Source organism: Benincasa hispida, chromosome 11, assembly GCF_027475165.1.
Source record: "Benincasa hispida cultivar pf3 chromosome 11, pf3_genome.v1.1, whole genome shotgun sequence".
In the NCBI taxonomy this organism is placed as follows: domain Eukaryota; kingdom Viridiplantae; phylum Streptophyta; class Magnoliopsida; order Cucurbitales; family Cucurbitaceae; genus Benincasa; species Benincasa hispida.
In genome coordinates this window covers 12,645,801-12,663,151 of record NC_143488.1, presented here as the reverse complement: position 1 = coordinate 12,663,151, position 17,351 = coordinate 12,645,801, and the positions used below count along the sequence as shown (strand labels likewise).

At 32.1% G+C, this 17,351-nt stretch overlaps 2 protein-coding genes across 3 annotated transcripts; one reads left to right on the top strand and one right to left on the bottom strand.

Moving 5' to 3' along the window:
• Positions 1-5,287: 5,287 nt before the first annotated feature.
• LOC120090336 (GRAS family transcription factor) lies at positions 5,288-8,387 on the top strand. Its single transcript, XM_039047920.2, has 2 exons — positions 5,288-5,427; positions 5,560-8,387. Exon 2 carries the CDS (start codon positions 6,172-6,174, stop codon positions 8,137-8,139), a length of 1,968 nt encoding a protein of 655 aa, XP_038903848.1. The 5' UTR covers positions 5,288-5,427; positions 5,560-6,171; the 3' UTR covers positions 8,140-8,387.
• Positions 8,388-10,990: 2,603 nt separating this feature from the next.
• SAY1 (Ubiquitin-like superfamily protein) lies at positions 10,991-16,834 on the bottom strand. Of its 2 annotated transcripts, XM_039047922.2 has the most exons (11): positions 16,538-16,834; positions 15,990-16,060; positions 15,254-15,836; positions 15,071-15,151; positions 14,884-14,996; positions 13,964-14,165; positions 13,646-13,846; positions 13,432-13,563; positions 11,932-12,075; positions 11,786-11,842; positions 10,991-11,398 (listed from the first exon to the last, which is right to left on the bottom strand). In XM_039047922.2, the coding sequence occupies exons 1-11, from the start codon at positions 16,619-16,621 to the stop codon at positions 11,291-11,293; spliced, it is 1,776 nt and encodes a 591-aa protein (XP_038903850.1). In that variant the 5' UTR covers positions 16,622-16,834; the 3' UTR covers positions 10,991-11,290. The 2 variants fall into 2 exon arrangements, with proteins under 2 accessions (XP_038903850.1, XP_090162909.1); XM_090306783.1 differs by lacking the exon at positions 15,990-16,060 and having other exon boundaries at positions 16,538-16,780.
• Positions 16,835-17,351: the final 517 nt, after the last annotated feature.

Here is a 17,351-nt window from a genome sequence, read left to right as displayed (position 1 = left end):
ACTTAAGGAACATGATGTAGTCTTGGGGGTAAAACGATTTTTATGACCCAACCGAGATTACAAACAACCTGTGAAGGATTAGCTTACTCATGGTTATATCAAATGGATACAAATATATCTATAGTGAGGGGAGTGCAACTACGGGATTATAGTGGAATGACCCGTTAGTTAACGAATGTTGATTAGCTCCGTCTAAAGAGTTTAACCAGCTAATCTCGGATCGTTGGAGCCCATGATCTATAGGTCCATTAGGTTCTCCTACTAGCTCATATGGAATAAACTTAGAACAGTATGATAGAATGATTCGAATTGTTCGAATTAGGTGAAAAGAGAGAAACCGACAAGTATATGTGATATAGTGGTCGGATTTTTCAGTTTAGAGATACAACTTTAATATTTAAATGTGATTTAAATATCAAGAATATGAATACGTTCATATTCGAAAGCTCGAAAATGATGGAAATGGTCAAAGATGTAAAAAGTCAAAGAATTGACTTTTGACTTTGAAAAGTCAAACTTTGACCGATCTTATATTCAAATGTGATTTGAATTTTGAGAAAATGAATGCGTATTCATGCTCGGGAGGTCAAAATTAGTCAATACGGAAAAAATCATAAAAAGTTAAAATGTTTGGTCAAAGTTTGACTTTGACGAAATGACTATTTTGCCCTTTGATTAAAGTTAGTGGGAAAATCCAAACTTTTGTTGGATAATTCCACTAACAAAATAGTGGGCTAAGTGTGGCTTATAGTGGAGACATTAAGCCCACTAAAATAGTGGATTATAGGTGTTGGGTTTTTATGGATTTGGTTAATGCAATTGTTACATGGTTTTTTTTTTCTCTATAAATTGGGCTTTTCAATTTAGTTGAAAAAGTTTTTCTTGCAATTTTGTCAAATTTAGTTTTTCAAAATTGAGCTAAAAAACAAAGGGAAAACCCAAAACCAAAGATCCATTTTATTTTCCATTTCTCGTTTTCTTCATCCACCGGGTCCCACAACTCAGTTCTGAGTCCAGAGGATAGTAGGTCAACTCTAGTTGTGGTCCGAAAGAGTTCGGGTCGAGATTCAGCGAGAAAAAGGGTTGTTCGGGAGCTACAAAAGTTGTATCCCATCCCTTTTAATTCATTGTTTTTTCTTCAAATACATGCTATTTTCTTTTAAATTAAAAACAATTAGAGTGTAATTATATCCTAATTCTGCTGTGTATGTCTCATGTTCCATCAATTAATTAATTAATTAATAAATATTATTCAATATAGTGATAGAAATGAATTAATTAAGAATCAATAATAATTTTAATTATAAATATTTGAAAATTGAGTAACTTATCACTAAAATTAATGAATTAATATATCATATTAATTTTTAATTAAGTTCAATATTAGTAATTTAAATAATAAAAGAAAATATTTTTAATAAATAATATATCATATTAAAATGTCAAAAATGAGATAAATATATGAATAAAGAATACTTGTTTTATATATCTATACACATATATGATATGTTAATAATAAATGAAGTAATGAAAACTAATCACAATAAATAATTAACCAATTACAAATAATCAATAATGATTCTATATTTTTAATGAAGGATCAAATTAAAATTAATCTCAATAAATAATTAGTTGATTATAAAAAAAAATATGTAATAAATTATTATTATTGAAAAATAATTTTGTGTATTAACTCAATTAGTTTATTAATTAAATATATTTAAGATATTGTTAACTAATTAATTAACTCTGGTAAATAAGTAATTGCATTTAATAATTTTTATTGAAAATAAATTAACCGTTATTTATTTATGAAAATAAATATTTATATTAATTTTATTAAATTAATACTAATTAATTAATTAATTAACTATATTCAAAATGAAATTATATATAAAATGAAAAGCAAAAGAAGAGAGAAAAAAAGAAAACACTCAATTTTAGAAGGGAAAAGAAATTTTTTGTTTGTAGGAAAGAGGATGCTTGAGAATTACTTATTCCCAGGTAAAGTGCTAAAAGCTATGAAACAAATATGGGTTTTAGATGTCTGTGTCAATTGTCATTAAAAAAAACCCTCAAACTAAACCATTCCTAAGGAGACAGAAAAGACCTCGGTCCACCCAAACTATTAATATATCATTATACTCTTTAAAGAGCACCATTTCGATGTGTATATTTCCTCTTCGTCACTTTTTTTTTTTCTTTTAAACAAATTCACTTCAGATGTTACGTGAAAGTTAAGTGTGTATATATTTTAAGTACATGTAGTTTTATTTAATATTATATAAAATTAATTAGATTAAATGCTAATTCAAACCTAGTTTAGAAAATAAGGTTACATGTTACTCTTTTAAAAAATTAATGGTTTAATTATTTTCAAAAAAAAAAAAAAGTAATGCTTCAATTTCCCACTTCCACAATTGATTAAACTAAAAAGGAAAGGAATAAACGTTTGTTGAATCATAAGAGGCGTAACTTATAAAATAGACTACACATCGATATAATGTTTGTCACACACACCACTTTCAACATATATGTTATTCAAAGGTTTAAAAATATGGGCCACAGGGATTTGGGCCGTGTGGGTTTGATATATCTTGTTAAAGCTCTATTTGGGCCTTAAGCCTTATTCTACAGTCTTAGCCATTCCTTTGTCTTCAAACTAGGGATGGTAGAGTATGTGGATGTTCTTTCAACTGAAGCTTTGGCTCTATACCATGTGAAGATTTTAGAGAGAGATAAAGAAAAATAAAAAGAGACGGAAAAACAATGGAGAATTAGATTAGGGTTTCTCAACTTTTACAAGTGAAATGAAAGTTAGCTTAAATACTAGAAAATCTAAGACCCAATAAACTTTTACATATACAATAAGCTAACTAAATAACAGTTAGTGAAATAATATAATGTCAAACTATTACATTTTAATACTAAATACTCTAACATTTACAACTTAAAATTGGCATTTGATTACGGTCATACTCACTTTTGGTGGAATCTAAAGGTCATTCATACTGATAGTTTGTCTAATTCTTCTCAAGGAGTTTATTTTAGGGAAATTTGGGGATTGAATGATCAAAACTCACATTAAGGGGTTTAAATTTAACAAACTAATCATCTATAATCATAATTGTCTACTACACGAGCGTAGCATTAAAATATTATACAATAATTATTGAACTAAAAAAATAGTTGGGATCATAATTAGGTCATTCTTGGATGTATTTAAACTATTAATTCAAACACAATTTAATGGATCATATCAGATATTTGATGGTTATCTCCGGGAATCAAATAGTTTTATTATAATAAATATAGATTAACGCTATTATTAAAAAAAAAAAGTGATCAATTTTTTAAAGAAATAAAAGGGTGATCAATTTCTGTTTACTTATGATTTGTTCATTGGGTCTGGAACCATACTGCTCATACATTAGTTGATATTAATTTACCCTATTTGGTCTAGTAACTTTTTTATTGGCTTTTATTCTCTTGTAAGTCATATGTTCGTTTGTTCTCCTCCATTGAAGTGTGGTAATTTTTTGATTCTATAAAACTTCATTTAAAAAAAATATTCTTATTTTACCATGTAAGTAGTATTTTAATAAAATTATATTTGATTATATTATATTCTACTCAATATTTATTTAAATACAACAAGTTCTTATATTAAATAATCTATAAAAATGAGTAGTGAGAGTATTTTGTTCTCTTCAATTCAAAACAAAAGGACAAAATTAGAGGAAAAATTCAAACTTTACTAAGTTAATGCATTTTGATACCTGACTTTTAACTTCATCAGATTCACCATTAAATTTGGGATAAGTATCACTTTTTTTAAAGAAGAAAAAAAACGATTTTTGTTTAAAAAACTTTATTGGATAGACTCAAATAAGTTTAATACTAATCATATCTAAATCTAACCTATTTAGGATTTAGAAAAACTAATCACGGTGTGTTTTGATTACTTTTGGATGAGATTGGAGTGATTATAATAAAATTTGAGTCTTTTATATTTGATAAAATAGATTTAAGATTAAATCTGTTAAATCATTTTTATAATATGATGATTTCACAACTATTCTACAATTAGTTTCTTACTAACTTTTAACATTTAGTTACATTTTTAATTTTTAATTTTCAAATTTATCCATTAAATTTATGATTTATTTTATATATTTATTTCTTTCTCGCTTTTTTTTTTTAAAAAAAAAGATTATATCATATTGACTTTTCCTGAATAAAATTATTTTCTTTAATATTTAAAAATTAATTTAAAGCAAACAACATATACCATTTTAATTCATTATTTCAAATTATAAAAAATAAAATTTTAATAATATGTCTATTTTAGTTATTATATCTAAAGCAAGATAATTTAATATTTATTTACCAAATACTATGACTAACTTTAATAATTGCTAATCACAACAACTTAACACTAATATTTACCAAACGTTGTTATCAACGTTTTCAGCTTGCAAGCCGAAATTTACCAAATAATAAGATCGTATTTGGTTTTTGATTTTTTTTTTTTTCAAAATTAAACAAATAGATTGTTGCACCACCAAATTTCTTCTTTCTTGATTATCTACTTTTTAACAATGATTTAAAAAACTTGATTACGACATGTCGTAGTTTCTTCCACCACCTATAGAAGAATTCTGTTTTTTGTTATGAATTTGGCTAAGAATTCAACATTGTACTTAAAGATGCAAATCATAGTAACAAATGTTGATAAAATATGCTTACTTTTTTTAAAAAAAACAAAAAACCAAATGATTACCAAGCAGGACCTAAAAAAGTAGCTATTAAAAACTTATTTTTGTTTTTGAAATTTGACCAAAAATTCAACCATATTAATTTTTAAAAAGAAAAAGCAAAAAAAAAAAAACAAAAACAAAATAGTTCATTAATTTATTTAGATTTAAATTTTGCATTTTCTCCCGAACTATGCCACGTGTAAAGGATGTTATAAAAGAGGAAATTAACGACGGTAAATTTCCAAAGGCACATCAGAAAAAGCAAAATGTCATTGTAACGTAACCCAACGGTCGGTCTACGTAAAAGAAATGAAAAAATAAAAATAAAAACAATTTATTCAGAAAGTCACGTGCGTCTAGCGTGACGTTTTCCACACGAAGAAAAAGAAACAGAGAGTGAAGCCGTACCCCCTAAATTCCCCCCCCCCCTCCTTCAACGGTCATATTCCACCGACATACTCCAACGGTCACTTACACCCTCTTTCTCCACCGTCCGATTCAAATCCAACGGACACCCATCATCGTCCCCACAGTCCATAATACTCTTTTCTCCCTCTGGTCCATCGTTTTTTGTTTCAGTGCTGCTAAATCAAATCAGTCACACAGAACTAAGAGGAGAAGAGAAAGAAAGAACAACAACAAGGGAAATTGACAGAGACAGAGACAGGTAAATGGAAGTTGAATTAAACATAAAAACAGAGAAGGAAAAAAAAAAAAAGAAAAAAAACCCCAAACCCCATATTTCTCTCTCTGTGTATGTTCTTAGTGGGTTTTTGTGTTGTTTCTCTGTTTTGTTCAGTTGTTGGATGAATGTTGTGCGAATTTGGTGGAAGGGTTTTGGGGATTTGCTTGTTCTGATTCGATTTTGCTGTGATGGCTTCACCCTCTGTTCTGAGTCTCAGATTTTGCTTCGATTTCAATTCTCGAGTATGGTTCTTCAACTCTCTTCATCAGTTTGTAAGTAAATCTTCTTCTCTCTGTTTTTTCCAATGAACTTCCTCTGAAACTTTGGGAATCCGATGATTTTCTTTTCATAGGCAGTATTCTTCTTGTAATCTATTTCCCATTCTTTCATTCTTTCTTTTGGGGTTGGGATTGAATTTTAGGACACACATTTTGCCACACACAGTGTTTCTTTTGATTCTTCCTTTGTTTCTCATCGGATTCCTCTTGTTGTTGTTCTTTTTCTTTTTTATTCTTTGTCCATATCATTTTTCGGAATTGTTCACACACTCACGTAGTTTCATTCTTTTTAGGTCTTAAAGGGAATTGATTTTTTTTTTTTTTTAAAGACTTATAAACTCTAAAAGGAATTTAGAAAAACAGAGGGGAAAAAAAGGAAAAATAGGTTTGTGGGGGTGTGTTGATTTTTTTAGAAAAACGAAGCAAAAGAGTTGGAAGAAGATAGAGGATGTTGGCTGGGTGTTCTAGTTCAACATTGCTCTCGCCAAGGAATCGATTGAGAAGTGAAGCACAGCCGCCATTTCCAGCTTGCCATTTGCAGTTGCCCACTTCAATGAGCACACAGAGATTGGATTTGCCCTGCAGCTTTTCCCGTTCTAAAGACACCTCTGCCACCGCCCGATCCCCGTCAATCCGCCCGGTTGCACTCTCTGTCGAGAAGCAGAACATCAGGCTCCCGCCGCTATCCGCCACCAACCAGCAGATCAAGCAAGAGTTTTGGAAAGGGAAAGGTAAGAACTTGAAGAGAATTGCAGAGCAAGTTGGGTTTGATGATGATGATTCTTCCATTAACAGCGCCAAAAGGAAGAGAGAATGCAGAGACGACGCTGGAGACAGACTATTTCTGAGCCAATTCGGCGGTGGGGGTGGGAGTTTCTGGTTTCATCAGCCTGATGGGGATGAAGAAGGACTCTGTTTTCTTCCAGGAAGTGAAGTAATTTCGTCACCGTCGCCATTTTTGTCTGAGATCGCCGATTTGGGAGAAGGAAATGATGGAGAAAGCAGCCATGTGAAGGCTCATGAAGGCTCTGGTTCGGGTTCGGGGTCGAGTTCATCATCAGAAAGTGAGAGATTTGCATTGAGAAGAAGATTACCAACAGAGAATGTTACAGCAGCAGCAGCAGCAACAACATCAGTGCCAGAAATTGGGAATGGAAGCTCAAGAAATCCTTCATATCATCATCATCAAGGTTCTGGTTTAGAGAATGAAAGGGAAGAAGAAGAAGGGTTTGAGCTGATAAGTCTTCTAATGGCATGTGTAGAAGCAATTGGATCAAAGAACATTGGTTTGATTAACCATTTGATAGATAAACTTGGGAGTCAAGCTTCACCAAAAGGCTCATCACCAATTACACGTTTGATTGCATATTACACAGAAGCTTTAGCAGTTAGGGTGAGCAGAGTTTGGCCACAGGTGTTTTACATAACGACACCGAGGGAATATGATCGGATTGAGGATGATACCGGGACAGCGCTACGGCTTCTAAACGAGGTGAGCCCAATCCCGAAATTCATCCACTTCACTGCAAATGAGATGTTGCTAAGAGCATTTGAAGGGAAAGACAGGGTTCACATCATAGACTTTGACATAAAGCAAGGGCTGCAATGGCCAAGCTTGTTCCAAAGTTTGGCATCTAGAACAAACCCTCCAAGTCATGTGCGAATCACCGGGATCGGTGAGTCGAAGCAGGAATTGAACGAAACAGGAGATAGGCTAGCAGGGTTCGCTGAGGCATTGAGGCTGCCATTCGAGTTCCATGCCGTGGTGGACCGATTGGAGGATGTGAGGCTATGGATGCTTCATGTCAAGGAGCAAGAAAGTGTAGGAGTGAATTGCATTCTCCAACTGCACAAGACATTGTATGATGGCAATGGAGGAGCATTGAGGGACTTTTTGGGGCTTATAAGAAGCACAAACCCAAGCATTGTTGTCATGGCTGAACAAGAAGCCGCTGAGCACAACGAACCGAGGTTGGAGACTCGAGTTGCAGCCACACTGAAATATTACGCCGCCATATTTGATTCCCTCGACGCTAGTCTTCCACCCGACAGCTCAGCCCGGTTGAAAATTGAAGACATGTTTGGGAGGGAGATAAGGAACATGATAGCATGTGAAGGAAGGGAGAGGTATGAAAGACATGTTGGATTTAAGAAATGGAAGAAGGATATGGAGCAGCAAGGAGGCCTGCAATGCATCGGGATTTGCGACGATCGAGAGCTTCTTCAGACTCAATTCCTCCTGAAAATGTACTCATCAGCTCATGGATTCAATGTCACAAAGATTGAAGAAGAAGAAGAAGGAGCAGCTCAAGCACTTTGTCTAACTTGGGAAGATCAGCCACTTTACACTGTCTCAGCTTGGTCACCAGCAGAAGTTCCTGGAAGTTCATCTTCATTTAACCATCCAACTTCTTGATTAATTTTTTCCATTCTTTTGATTTCAATTGTAATTTGTTATACAAAAATGAAAATTCTTTGTAGGGTAGAAGCGAGAGTATAGAAATGGGTGATTGATTATTCTTTCATTCTTTTGTTGGAGATACAAGATTTTATTTGTTGAGTATTAAAACTATAGAAGCATAGGCATTGTTATTTTTTAAAGTCTACATTTGATTTGTTGTAATTCTTTAATTCTTTATGCAAGTATTCATTACAATTTCTTTCTATGATGTTCCTTTTGAAGGTCTTCCACTTCTTTTATTCAATAAAGACAGACAACTTCATCATATTCTTCTTCTTTTTTCTTCTTTTGAACTCCATTGATTTTAGGGTTCTTTATGTGAGTTTTCATGTTAAATCAGGTTAGAAAGATAATAGAGTTTGTAAAGTAATGTTTTGAAGAATTGGGTATGTGAAATACTTTGTTATTAAATATAAAGTATTGTTATTAATCATCTTAAGAAATAGATCTAAAATTTATTAAGTATATAATTTCTTACTAACTTTAAATTAATCTATCTTGTTCTCTTTATTGTTTGAGAAATAAGATCGGGTTAATAAGACATGTTGATAGAGAATCTAGATTATGTTTTATGTTCCCAAATTCATTGAGTTAAATGAATGTGTTTGGTAGACAACTCGGATTCTATTTTTGAAAATTGTTTTCAGATTTTTGTATCCAAACAGTGCAAATTCTGAAAATAACACTTTTATGTTTTCATTATATCCACATTTTGAATTTTGAATTTTTAAAGTACAAAATTATATTATAAACTCAATGCCTTTTTTTGAAAAGTAAAATATATATTATATAATTTATATAATATTATAAAATAATAATCATATAAAAAGAACATAAAAGATGTTTACAAATAAACTAATAATATTGATTGTTAACTAATATTTAGTGCACGACTACAAAATTTTTGATCATTTATAAACATAATATCAATTACATTTTCAATAATTATCTAAATTATAATCCAGTTTATAAATCTGTTACCAAACACGTATATGATAACTTGAAATACAATTATGTTCTTATTAAATCTATTGTCTTCAAATTTTCTATTAAACAAATCCTAAATTTTTATCTTAAATTTTCTATTTCATCAAATTAAACATTAAACTGGTAATATGTATGTTCAAATTTACCCCAACTTATTGCACAAAGTCGACAATTAAATTAATCTCCAAAACATCACCTATTTCAACAAGAATTCTAACTCTAAAATCTTTGTTTTTTTGTTTTTAATCTGAAACTCCATCAGATACCAAGCCTTTATTTGTAATCCAATCAATGCATTCATCAGAAAGTACAAGTTATGACACTAATCCAAGTCTGAAATTCAACTGAAAAGTTCAGTTTCAAATTGGTTTACCCTGACATGTCATGGACTAGAATTTCATTATGTATGAATTGAATATTTATTTAGTGTTATGGACAAAGTATTTTCGATTGATATATCGTTTATGTTGTGATTAAAAGGTCTAAGGTTTGAATTCTCTAGTTCCGTTGCACTAAAAATTTGAGAGCATTATTATCCAAAAAGAAAAGTTCCACTTAGATCATAAATACTTAAATAGCATGAGAATAAGAGTGTACACTTAAAAATACCTTTTAAACCTTTATAATTGCTTCTTTTTCACTTAAAAAATACTTTTTTCTTTTTGCACCCTTCCCTCCCCTTGCTCTTCCCTCATCACATTAAGTATTAGGATTTTCGGGACATCAGAACCAAATACCAACTCAAACCAACCCGAATTTATTATTAACTTTAAATTATAATTTTTATTACTTATAACACAATTATTTATACATATATTGATTTTAATTTTATTTAATTTTAATATTTTTTGAATAATTTATTCGTCAACAATTTTTAAAAATAGTTTCATTGCATTTTAAAAAGAAAATTTTCAATATATAGATTGAAATTGAATTGTTAATCTTAATTTAATATATAAAAATAATTAAATTATATTTTTATATATTTACATTTTCGAACAAAATTTTAAATAAATAATCCAATTATCCAAAACCAACCCAATCCAAATATTTCATGATTAAGTTGAATTTGATTCATTTTGTAATAGGAGTTATTTGGATTGAAAAATTTACAACTCGAACAATTAAATTGAACCTAAAAAATCTTTCAACCTAACCCCGAATCTAAATACCTTTATAAAAAAATTCTTTCTTTTGTTTTGTTTTTTTTTTTAGAAAAAGGGTTAATACAACTTTAAATGATTTTAAAGTGCAAAATTGTTAAGTCTTGACAAATAAATAAAAAAACACGTGAGTTAAAAGTTACTTTAATTAAGATTTAAAAAAAACTTCTTGAACCTCTAAATTTATTAAAAATTAAAATATATATTACACAAAAGCATTAACTTATTAATTTTTCAAAATTGATTTGGTTTAAAATATAATTTTTTTTCTAAAAGATTGATAAACTCTATCAACCTCTATCGACTTCTAAACGCTCAATGATAGACTTCTATCAACGTCTATCATTGATAGACTTCTATCAACGTCTATAAAAAGATTAAAACTTTACTATGGTATAAATAATTTTCCTTATTTTTCAATTTTTGAAAATCCACTTCTTTTTTCAAATTCCCACACACTTTTTCGACATATTCCAAAGTATGTCTCTTCATCCTCCATTTGCTCTTTTGATATAAAAGCTTGAATCATGTCCTTCAAACCAGAAAGAAGCTGATTTATCAAGGCTCTGAAATGTCCAAAAGATGAAAATGACAAGGAAACATCAGAACCAAAATAACCATTTTGTGGAGCTATCTAAAGATTTAGGCTAACAATCTAACATATGCAACGTTTGCGTCTAAAATGAATTGAACTCTAGTCATGTACAAAGCAGCAGCCACATAATTCAATATGATTTCTAAAATCATAGTATTAACAGGAAAAGCTGCATACAGGCAACAACCTCCACGGCACAAGGATCAACAAATATTTTGCACTTCAAAGATCATTATTTATACCTTCAAATGCCATCTCTGTTTCATCCACACAAACAAAGCTCCAACAGAGAGGGAAGACGATGTAGTTTTCATGTATATGTCATTTAAATTTCCGTGGTTCAGAACCGATGCAGTTGCAATTAAATCAACTCCAGATACAAAACTTCTTGTTTGCTGTTAAGTCCAAGTTCATTCAACGTTAATGAACCCTCCCCATCTCCGAACGCTTTTCGAGGATATGGCCTCACCTGTTCCATGGATACATACATACATCAGATGAAATCTCCAAAATATTAACCATAGGTTTAATCATTAGATTCTGTATTAGTCTTTGATCTAACTTTTGAACTTCCTATTTTAGCTCCCATGACCTGGGATATGTAAGTATTTCATTCATACAAAGTAAATGTCTACTCTTCAAGCAAATGATCAAATAATCAAATGTCTCTGTTGGGTTTTAAAATAAATTTTGATTGTTTATTGACAAATCACACCCCTTCCAAATTTGTTCTTACTCTCTAGTTAGCATAGCATCGGAATTACTATATAGTCTTGGAAGAAAGACAAAAATAATCACTTGACCGAGAAACAGGACACATGATATTTGCTCGTCTTAGCATATTGAATGTACTCACCAGTCTATAGGAGCCAGGCTTGACAACTCTACCAATATCAATGAAGTCCATGAGACACTACAAAACATATCACAGGCGGTAACTGGTAAGGCAAAGAGAGGGGCATAGAATACAAATCCACCGTCAACAACCTTTATAAAATTCACCTGTAACTTATCAGTTTTGAGAAATCGACGACCACGGCGACTGCCATCTGGCATGCGCACTAATAGTGTCACAGCATTCTCATCATCTGTTCTTGGTTCACTTGGAAGAGAAGCTTCTATTTCTGCCAAGCATCTTTCGAGTTCCTGCTAATTAAAAAACCATGGAGTGAACATCTAGAACAGAAGATTGCTAATTGTTCCTAAATTCCAAAAATGTGGAATATATGGACCAAATATATCTTGCGGAAGTTAAAATATATTTCACCATTATAAAAGGAATTACAGTACAAATTACACCTAACCAACCCAAACAAAAGGTTTCGGAAAGGAACATTCATTTGAAGATCAATATTCATCACAGCAATGCTATGTTATCTTTTTTTTTTTTTTAATAAATATTCGTGAGTGTTCAAGCCAGCTTACGTGCATCTCAACTAATCTCACGAGACAACCTGCTTGATTTTACCACATTTGGGTGTTAAGAAAACTAGTAGGATATAAAATCCTAGGTAGGTGGCCACCATGGATTAAAATAATGCTATGTTATCCAAACACTATTTTTGGATCATTAAACAGCCTTTGAATAAATGAGAAACTGAGCAACAACGTCAGTTTGGTATAGAGAAAAATGATAACCTCCAGTTAATTTCTATCAAGTTACCACAAAAACGCTAATAGAAAATAAAATAAAATAAAGCAAGGACATGGATAGAAGACGGATACCACAAGGACACATCTATTAAAAATGTGTAATATATAAAATAGTTTATATGCATTTTAATGAAATTCCCGCTATGAATTTGTTAGTACCTTATGATATTTTCATATTAGACACCTAAAAGAAGTGTTGAAATATGCAACGCAACACCGCTCTAAGAGGTTGAAGAAACAAATTACCTATTTCTAGTGATAAAAGCCTTAATCATTTAACATTCTATACAAAATTTCAAAGTACTAGTGCATTTATATATTCTTTTTTTGAAAACATAAGTCTGATGTTTTTACTCTTAAAATTTATTGTATATTTCCCAACATATCATTTTAGCATCTTATAAAAGTAGTATCAAATGACAAACAATTATTTGAGAGGAAATCAATAGATAGCTCTGTCGTGGTTAACAATTGCTAGAGATAAGTTTCACAAGTATCGAACTCATATTTAATTTGTTCAATCAGTGTTCAACGTGTTGTAAAAATCTATTACATGTTCACATGGACACATTACCCTAGTTTGTCCTATTATACCTCAGAAGATAAAGTTCATAACTATAACAATCAGTAATGGGATGTAATGTTTGTCGAGACTACTCAGAATAGAGTACAATGTTCTGTGTGGAGCCTGAATCCCCTGAGAGTACAAGAGAGCAAACAGACATATAATACACACACACACACACACAAGTAACTTCTCTCAAATATATATGTAATATTCTATGAATTAATTACAACGGATGGGAAAAGGGATCTCCAGAAGAGAGCTACAGAAATGACCAGAATTACCTTCTCAGCATCCAATTTCTGACGGGATTCTTCCTCTCTTTGTCTTTCTTTTTCACGAACAGCTTCAGCTTCTGCCATGGCCTTTAGTTCTTTTTCCCTGTCAGCTTGTAAGGCTGCAAGATACTCATCATCCTGCATGCGCAAGTGACTTGCAATTAGACACAGTAGATGGCAACCAATTGAACAGTTTTTCCACTTAATACCAAAGCCAAACCTGTTGTTCCCTTATCAAACGCTGAGCTACTAAAGAGGGTGAAGGAGGGCGAGGGGCTGGCTGCATATATGAACCTTGATTTCTCATGAATTCATGAGGTGCAGATGGAAAACGATATGAACTTCCTTCAGAACCTCCACCAAACATGGCAGCCTCAAGCATGACTGCTTCATCATGCTCCTCTGAAGAAATTCCACCCCACTTCAACAGAGAAGGTCAACAGTTAAAACAGATAGTTACAAATCAGCAGCTAAGAAGAAAAATCTTTTTATCATAACAATGCAGAAAAAAGAAATATGGACATGCCAGACTCTATACCTCATCAGAAGGAAAGATATTCCCATTGTGCTGTGGATTATTACTAGTATCGGAATGCTTGGGACTAGATGAAAGGTCTACATCTACTTCAACCCCCTTTGCAGGCTCAACATAGGACTTGCGTTTAGATCGATGCCTAACTAAATTATCTTCCTCTAGGTCTTCAACTTCAACTTGAGCAGACGTGCTTCCCATTTCCATCCTGAATTTTTCCAATATAACATCATCAGCCTTTTGCATCAAACAATACAACACAAATTACAGACTCTCCTACTCAGTAGGCATCATAATAAACAAGTTAATGATAATTTATATTAAAGCTTAGTTTGAGATTGTTGTAACTTTCAAAATAATTGGAGATAACTATATTTTGAAGAAAATCAATTTTGAAATGAAGTAAATTAGTGTTAGGTAAATATCAATCTTAAACCTGAAAATGTATGTTTCGGTGTTTGAAAAATTAATACTAAATTCTTGTGATTCATCTATCGTGACCAAAGTAGGCATACCATTGCAATTATTTCATATTGTTATTTAATGCCTAATTTATTATAAGATAATTATTTAAAATTATAAATGATTAAAATTGCAAGTAAAGCTTTTTTAATATAAATTATTTCATAAGATTTAGGAGAACTAATTGTGTGTGTGTGTGTGTGTGTATGGAAGGATAGAATTGGATCTTTTAAAATTTTGCAGGAGAAGGTGCAAATTTTTAGGATAGTTAATTTCAAAGTTTCTATCCACCTGATAGCTAGATCGGAAAGTGATTCAAACTAGATAAATTATATAAATAGTCATTTTACGAAACAATATTGACAGTTAAGACTTTCTTATAATTTCTTTTGGTAACTCCAAAAGCAATCCAAATGAATCTAGCTAGCATAGTTTACAGATAATACAGTTCTTGAAAAGAATACCTTCCATTTAGTGCTCTGACTTTCCTCAGCTCCACGTCCACCTCAGGTAACTTAGAAGCTTCTATTTTCGATCCTCCAATATTCTCCCCTCGCTGAGGGATTTCTTCCTCTGGCTGCATTGTCAATACAAGTCAACCATGAGATGGTGTAAGCTTTGAGACAAAAAGGGGCTTTTAGACGAAAAAACCTTGATAGATGAAGCTGCAGGTGGAAATTCAAAATTATTCAAGTGAGAAAGATGTTCTTGAGTTCTAAGGTTGTTTAAATCCTGCCATCATGATAAAAGCCAAATCAGTAATATACCACAATACGATGCAATGCCTCCACAGAAAATAAAAAACCACACCACATTTTTAGTGTTAGTGCATACAGTGTGAGTAGTTATGGGATCACTAGGATAAGCTTGCCCAACATCCTTCTTTGAAGCCTCAATTGCAGCACGAATCATTTCTTCTTCAATATCATTTCTGTCCTGAAATTCATCACCATCAAAGGCACGAGATATAACATTTCTGTCACGAGATATGTTACTTGCAACAGCCCGATGCTCTAAATCTGGTGCATGTGCTATAGAAGCAACTGGAGGTTCTTCATCTTCCCTATCATCAATTATTACAGTCCCATGAACCTCTGGACCATGGGCATCTAGAGTCCCAGTGACATCCTCAATTGTCGGCTCATGGCCAGATTGGCCAGACGGTCGATCACCATCTCTAAATTCTATGGGAATCTCCCTCAACTCTCTTGGATGAGTAACAACTGGAGCAGAACTTGTAAAATCAGAGGTGCGGTCAAAGAACCCCTGGCGAAGATTTTGATCAAGTAATGAAAATGGATTCATTATCTCTCTAGCTGTAGATAGAAGAGACCGAGGAGGACCCTGGGGTTCAACTTCAACTGGATCATCAATGTCCATGAAATCATATTCACCAGAAACAGAGGTTTGACGTGCACTGGAGATGATGGGAAGAGTTTCAAGTTCATCATCAGAATATGGTTAGATACAAAAAAGAATGTATAGATATGCAGGTAAGCAATTCAATTCCTTTTTCAAAAGAAAAGTTTAGAAAAAGAAAACACGGAGTGAAACGGAACTAGTAGCATACTTTACAGACGAACTTCTATCTCCTTCATTGAAATATGCATTCACAGCAGCATTGAGATCAGCACCATGTGCCTAAATGTAAGACCAAAAAAAGAAATTGATTGAAGAAATTAACAACCAAAAAAGAAGTCTAACTAATCATCAATGCTTAGCATTTGTATCCCCCCTCCTAATCTTTACTATCACATCTGCCAGCAAAACACCCACCCCACGAACTGCCAACAAATAACCAAGAGACCAGAAGATACTAAATTTAACTAAAATTTCACCACCCCGCATATCCATAGTTGAAATTAAAGAACCCCCGAAAACAAAAATATAGAAAAATTAAGTAAATTAAACACTCCCATTGACAAACCACAAAATTAGTTTCAGAAGCAATGACCTAAACCTAAACGCCCTAAACGTCCTAAAATCGACATCAACAGTCCAGAGGGAGCATAAACAAAAATCAAGCTGAGGCAAAATCATCATCTTCGTTCCAGGAAGGGAGAACGGCAACGCGATTACAAAAAAAGAAAAAGGGAAAGAAGAATATAGCTAAAAAACCTCTAGGCTTTGAACGGCGATGGCTTCGGAGGCTCCTGTGACGCTGATGAAAGTATCAATTGCTTCACGCGAAGGCATCGCCATAGAAATCAAAAATGATTAGAGAGAAATTGGAGAAGGAGGAAGTTGATCGGAGGAGTATTATCTTGGTGAATAATGAGAAAATTGGCCTTGATTATACGTAAGGAATATAAAGAGATTGGTATTGGAAGCCGAAAGCGCTGGAAAGGAAACGTAACGGACAATTAACCTAGACACGTGTTCTACAAATTTGTTGGCACTCCAATAACTATCCCTAAACTCTCCCATTTACACACTTGGGGACATTTGATGAGCGATAAAAGTACAGAGTTAGTTGAATTGGTAATTATTGTTAGATGAAGTTGGGTTGTGTGATAATTATTGTCCGTGTTAGAGGCTGACTTGAGTTGAGTTGAGTATCTGGTGCTGTTTTTATAAATGGAATTGATTGTATTTTTTTTTTTGGATTTTAATTTTCAACTATATACATATTTTCCTAACTTTTCTAAGATAAAAACAAAAAAGCTTCGAATTCTTTTCCATTTTCAAAACATGACAAATTCTCTATAAAATATTCACATACAGGACACAAAAATTTGAATTTAATTTTTTAAACACTCAAATAGGAGTGGATATTCCATTCAAAAACCCAACTTAATCATTAATTACCGTAAAAGTTAAAAAGAACCGAAAGGATTAATGCAATCAAATGAAATTATTGGCATTATTTTAGATAAAAGAGGTGACACTTATATGTTATCTTATGATCTAAATCATAAAACCAACTATTAGA

Excerpts from the sequence above, each read along its gene's own strand:
- LOC120090336 (XM_039047920.2), top strand. The coding sequence starts at position 6,172 with ATGTTGGCTGGGTGTTCTAGTTCAACATTGCTCTCGCCAAGGAATCGA.
- SAY1 (XM_039047922.2), bottom strand. The coding sequence starts at position 16,621 with ATGGCGATGCCTTCGCGTGAAGCAATTGATACTTTCATCAGCGTCACA. Across the intron at positions 11,843-11,931 it reads TCAAAACTGATAAGTTACAG|TGTCTCATGGACTTCATTGA; the intron begins GTGAATTTTATA and ends TATGTTTTGTAG. Across the intron at positions 11,399-11,785 it reads AGCCTGGCTCCTATAGACTG|GTGAGGCCATATCCTCGAAA; the intron begins GTGAGTACATTC and ends TCCATGGAACAG.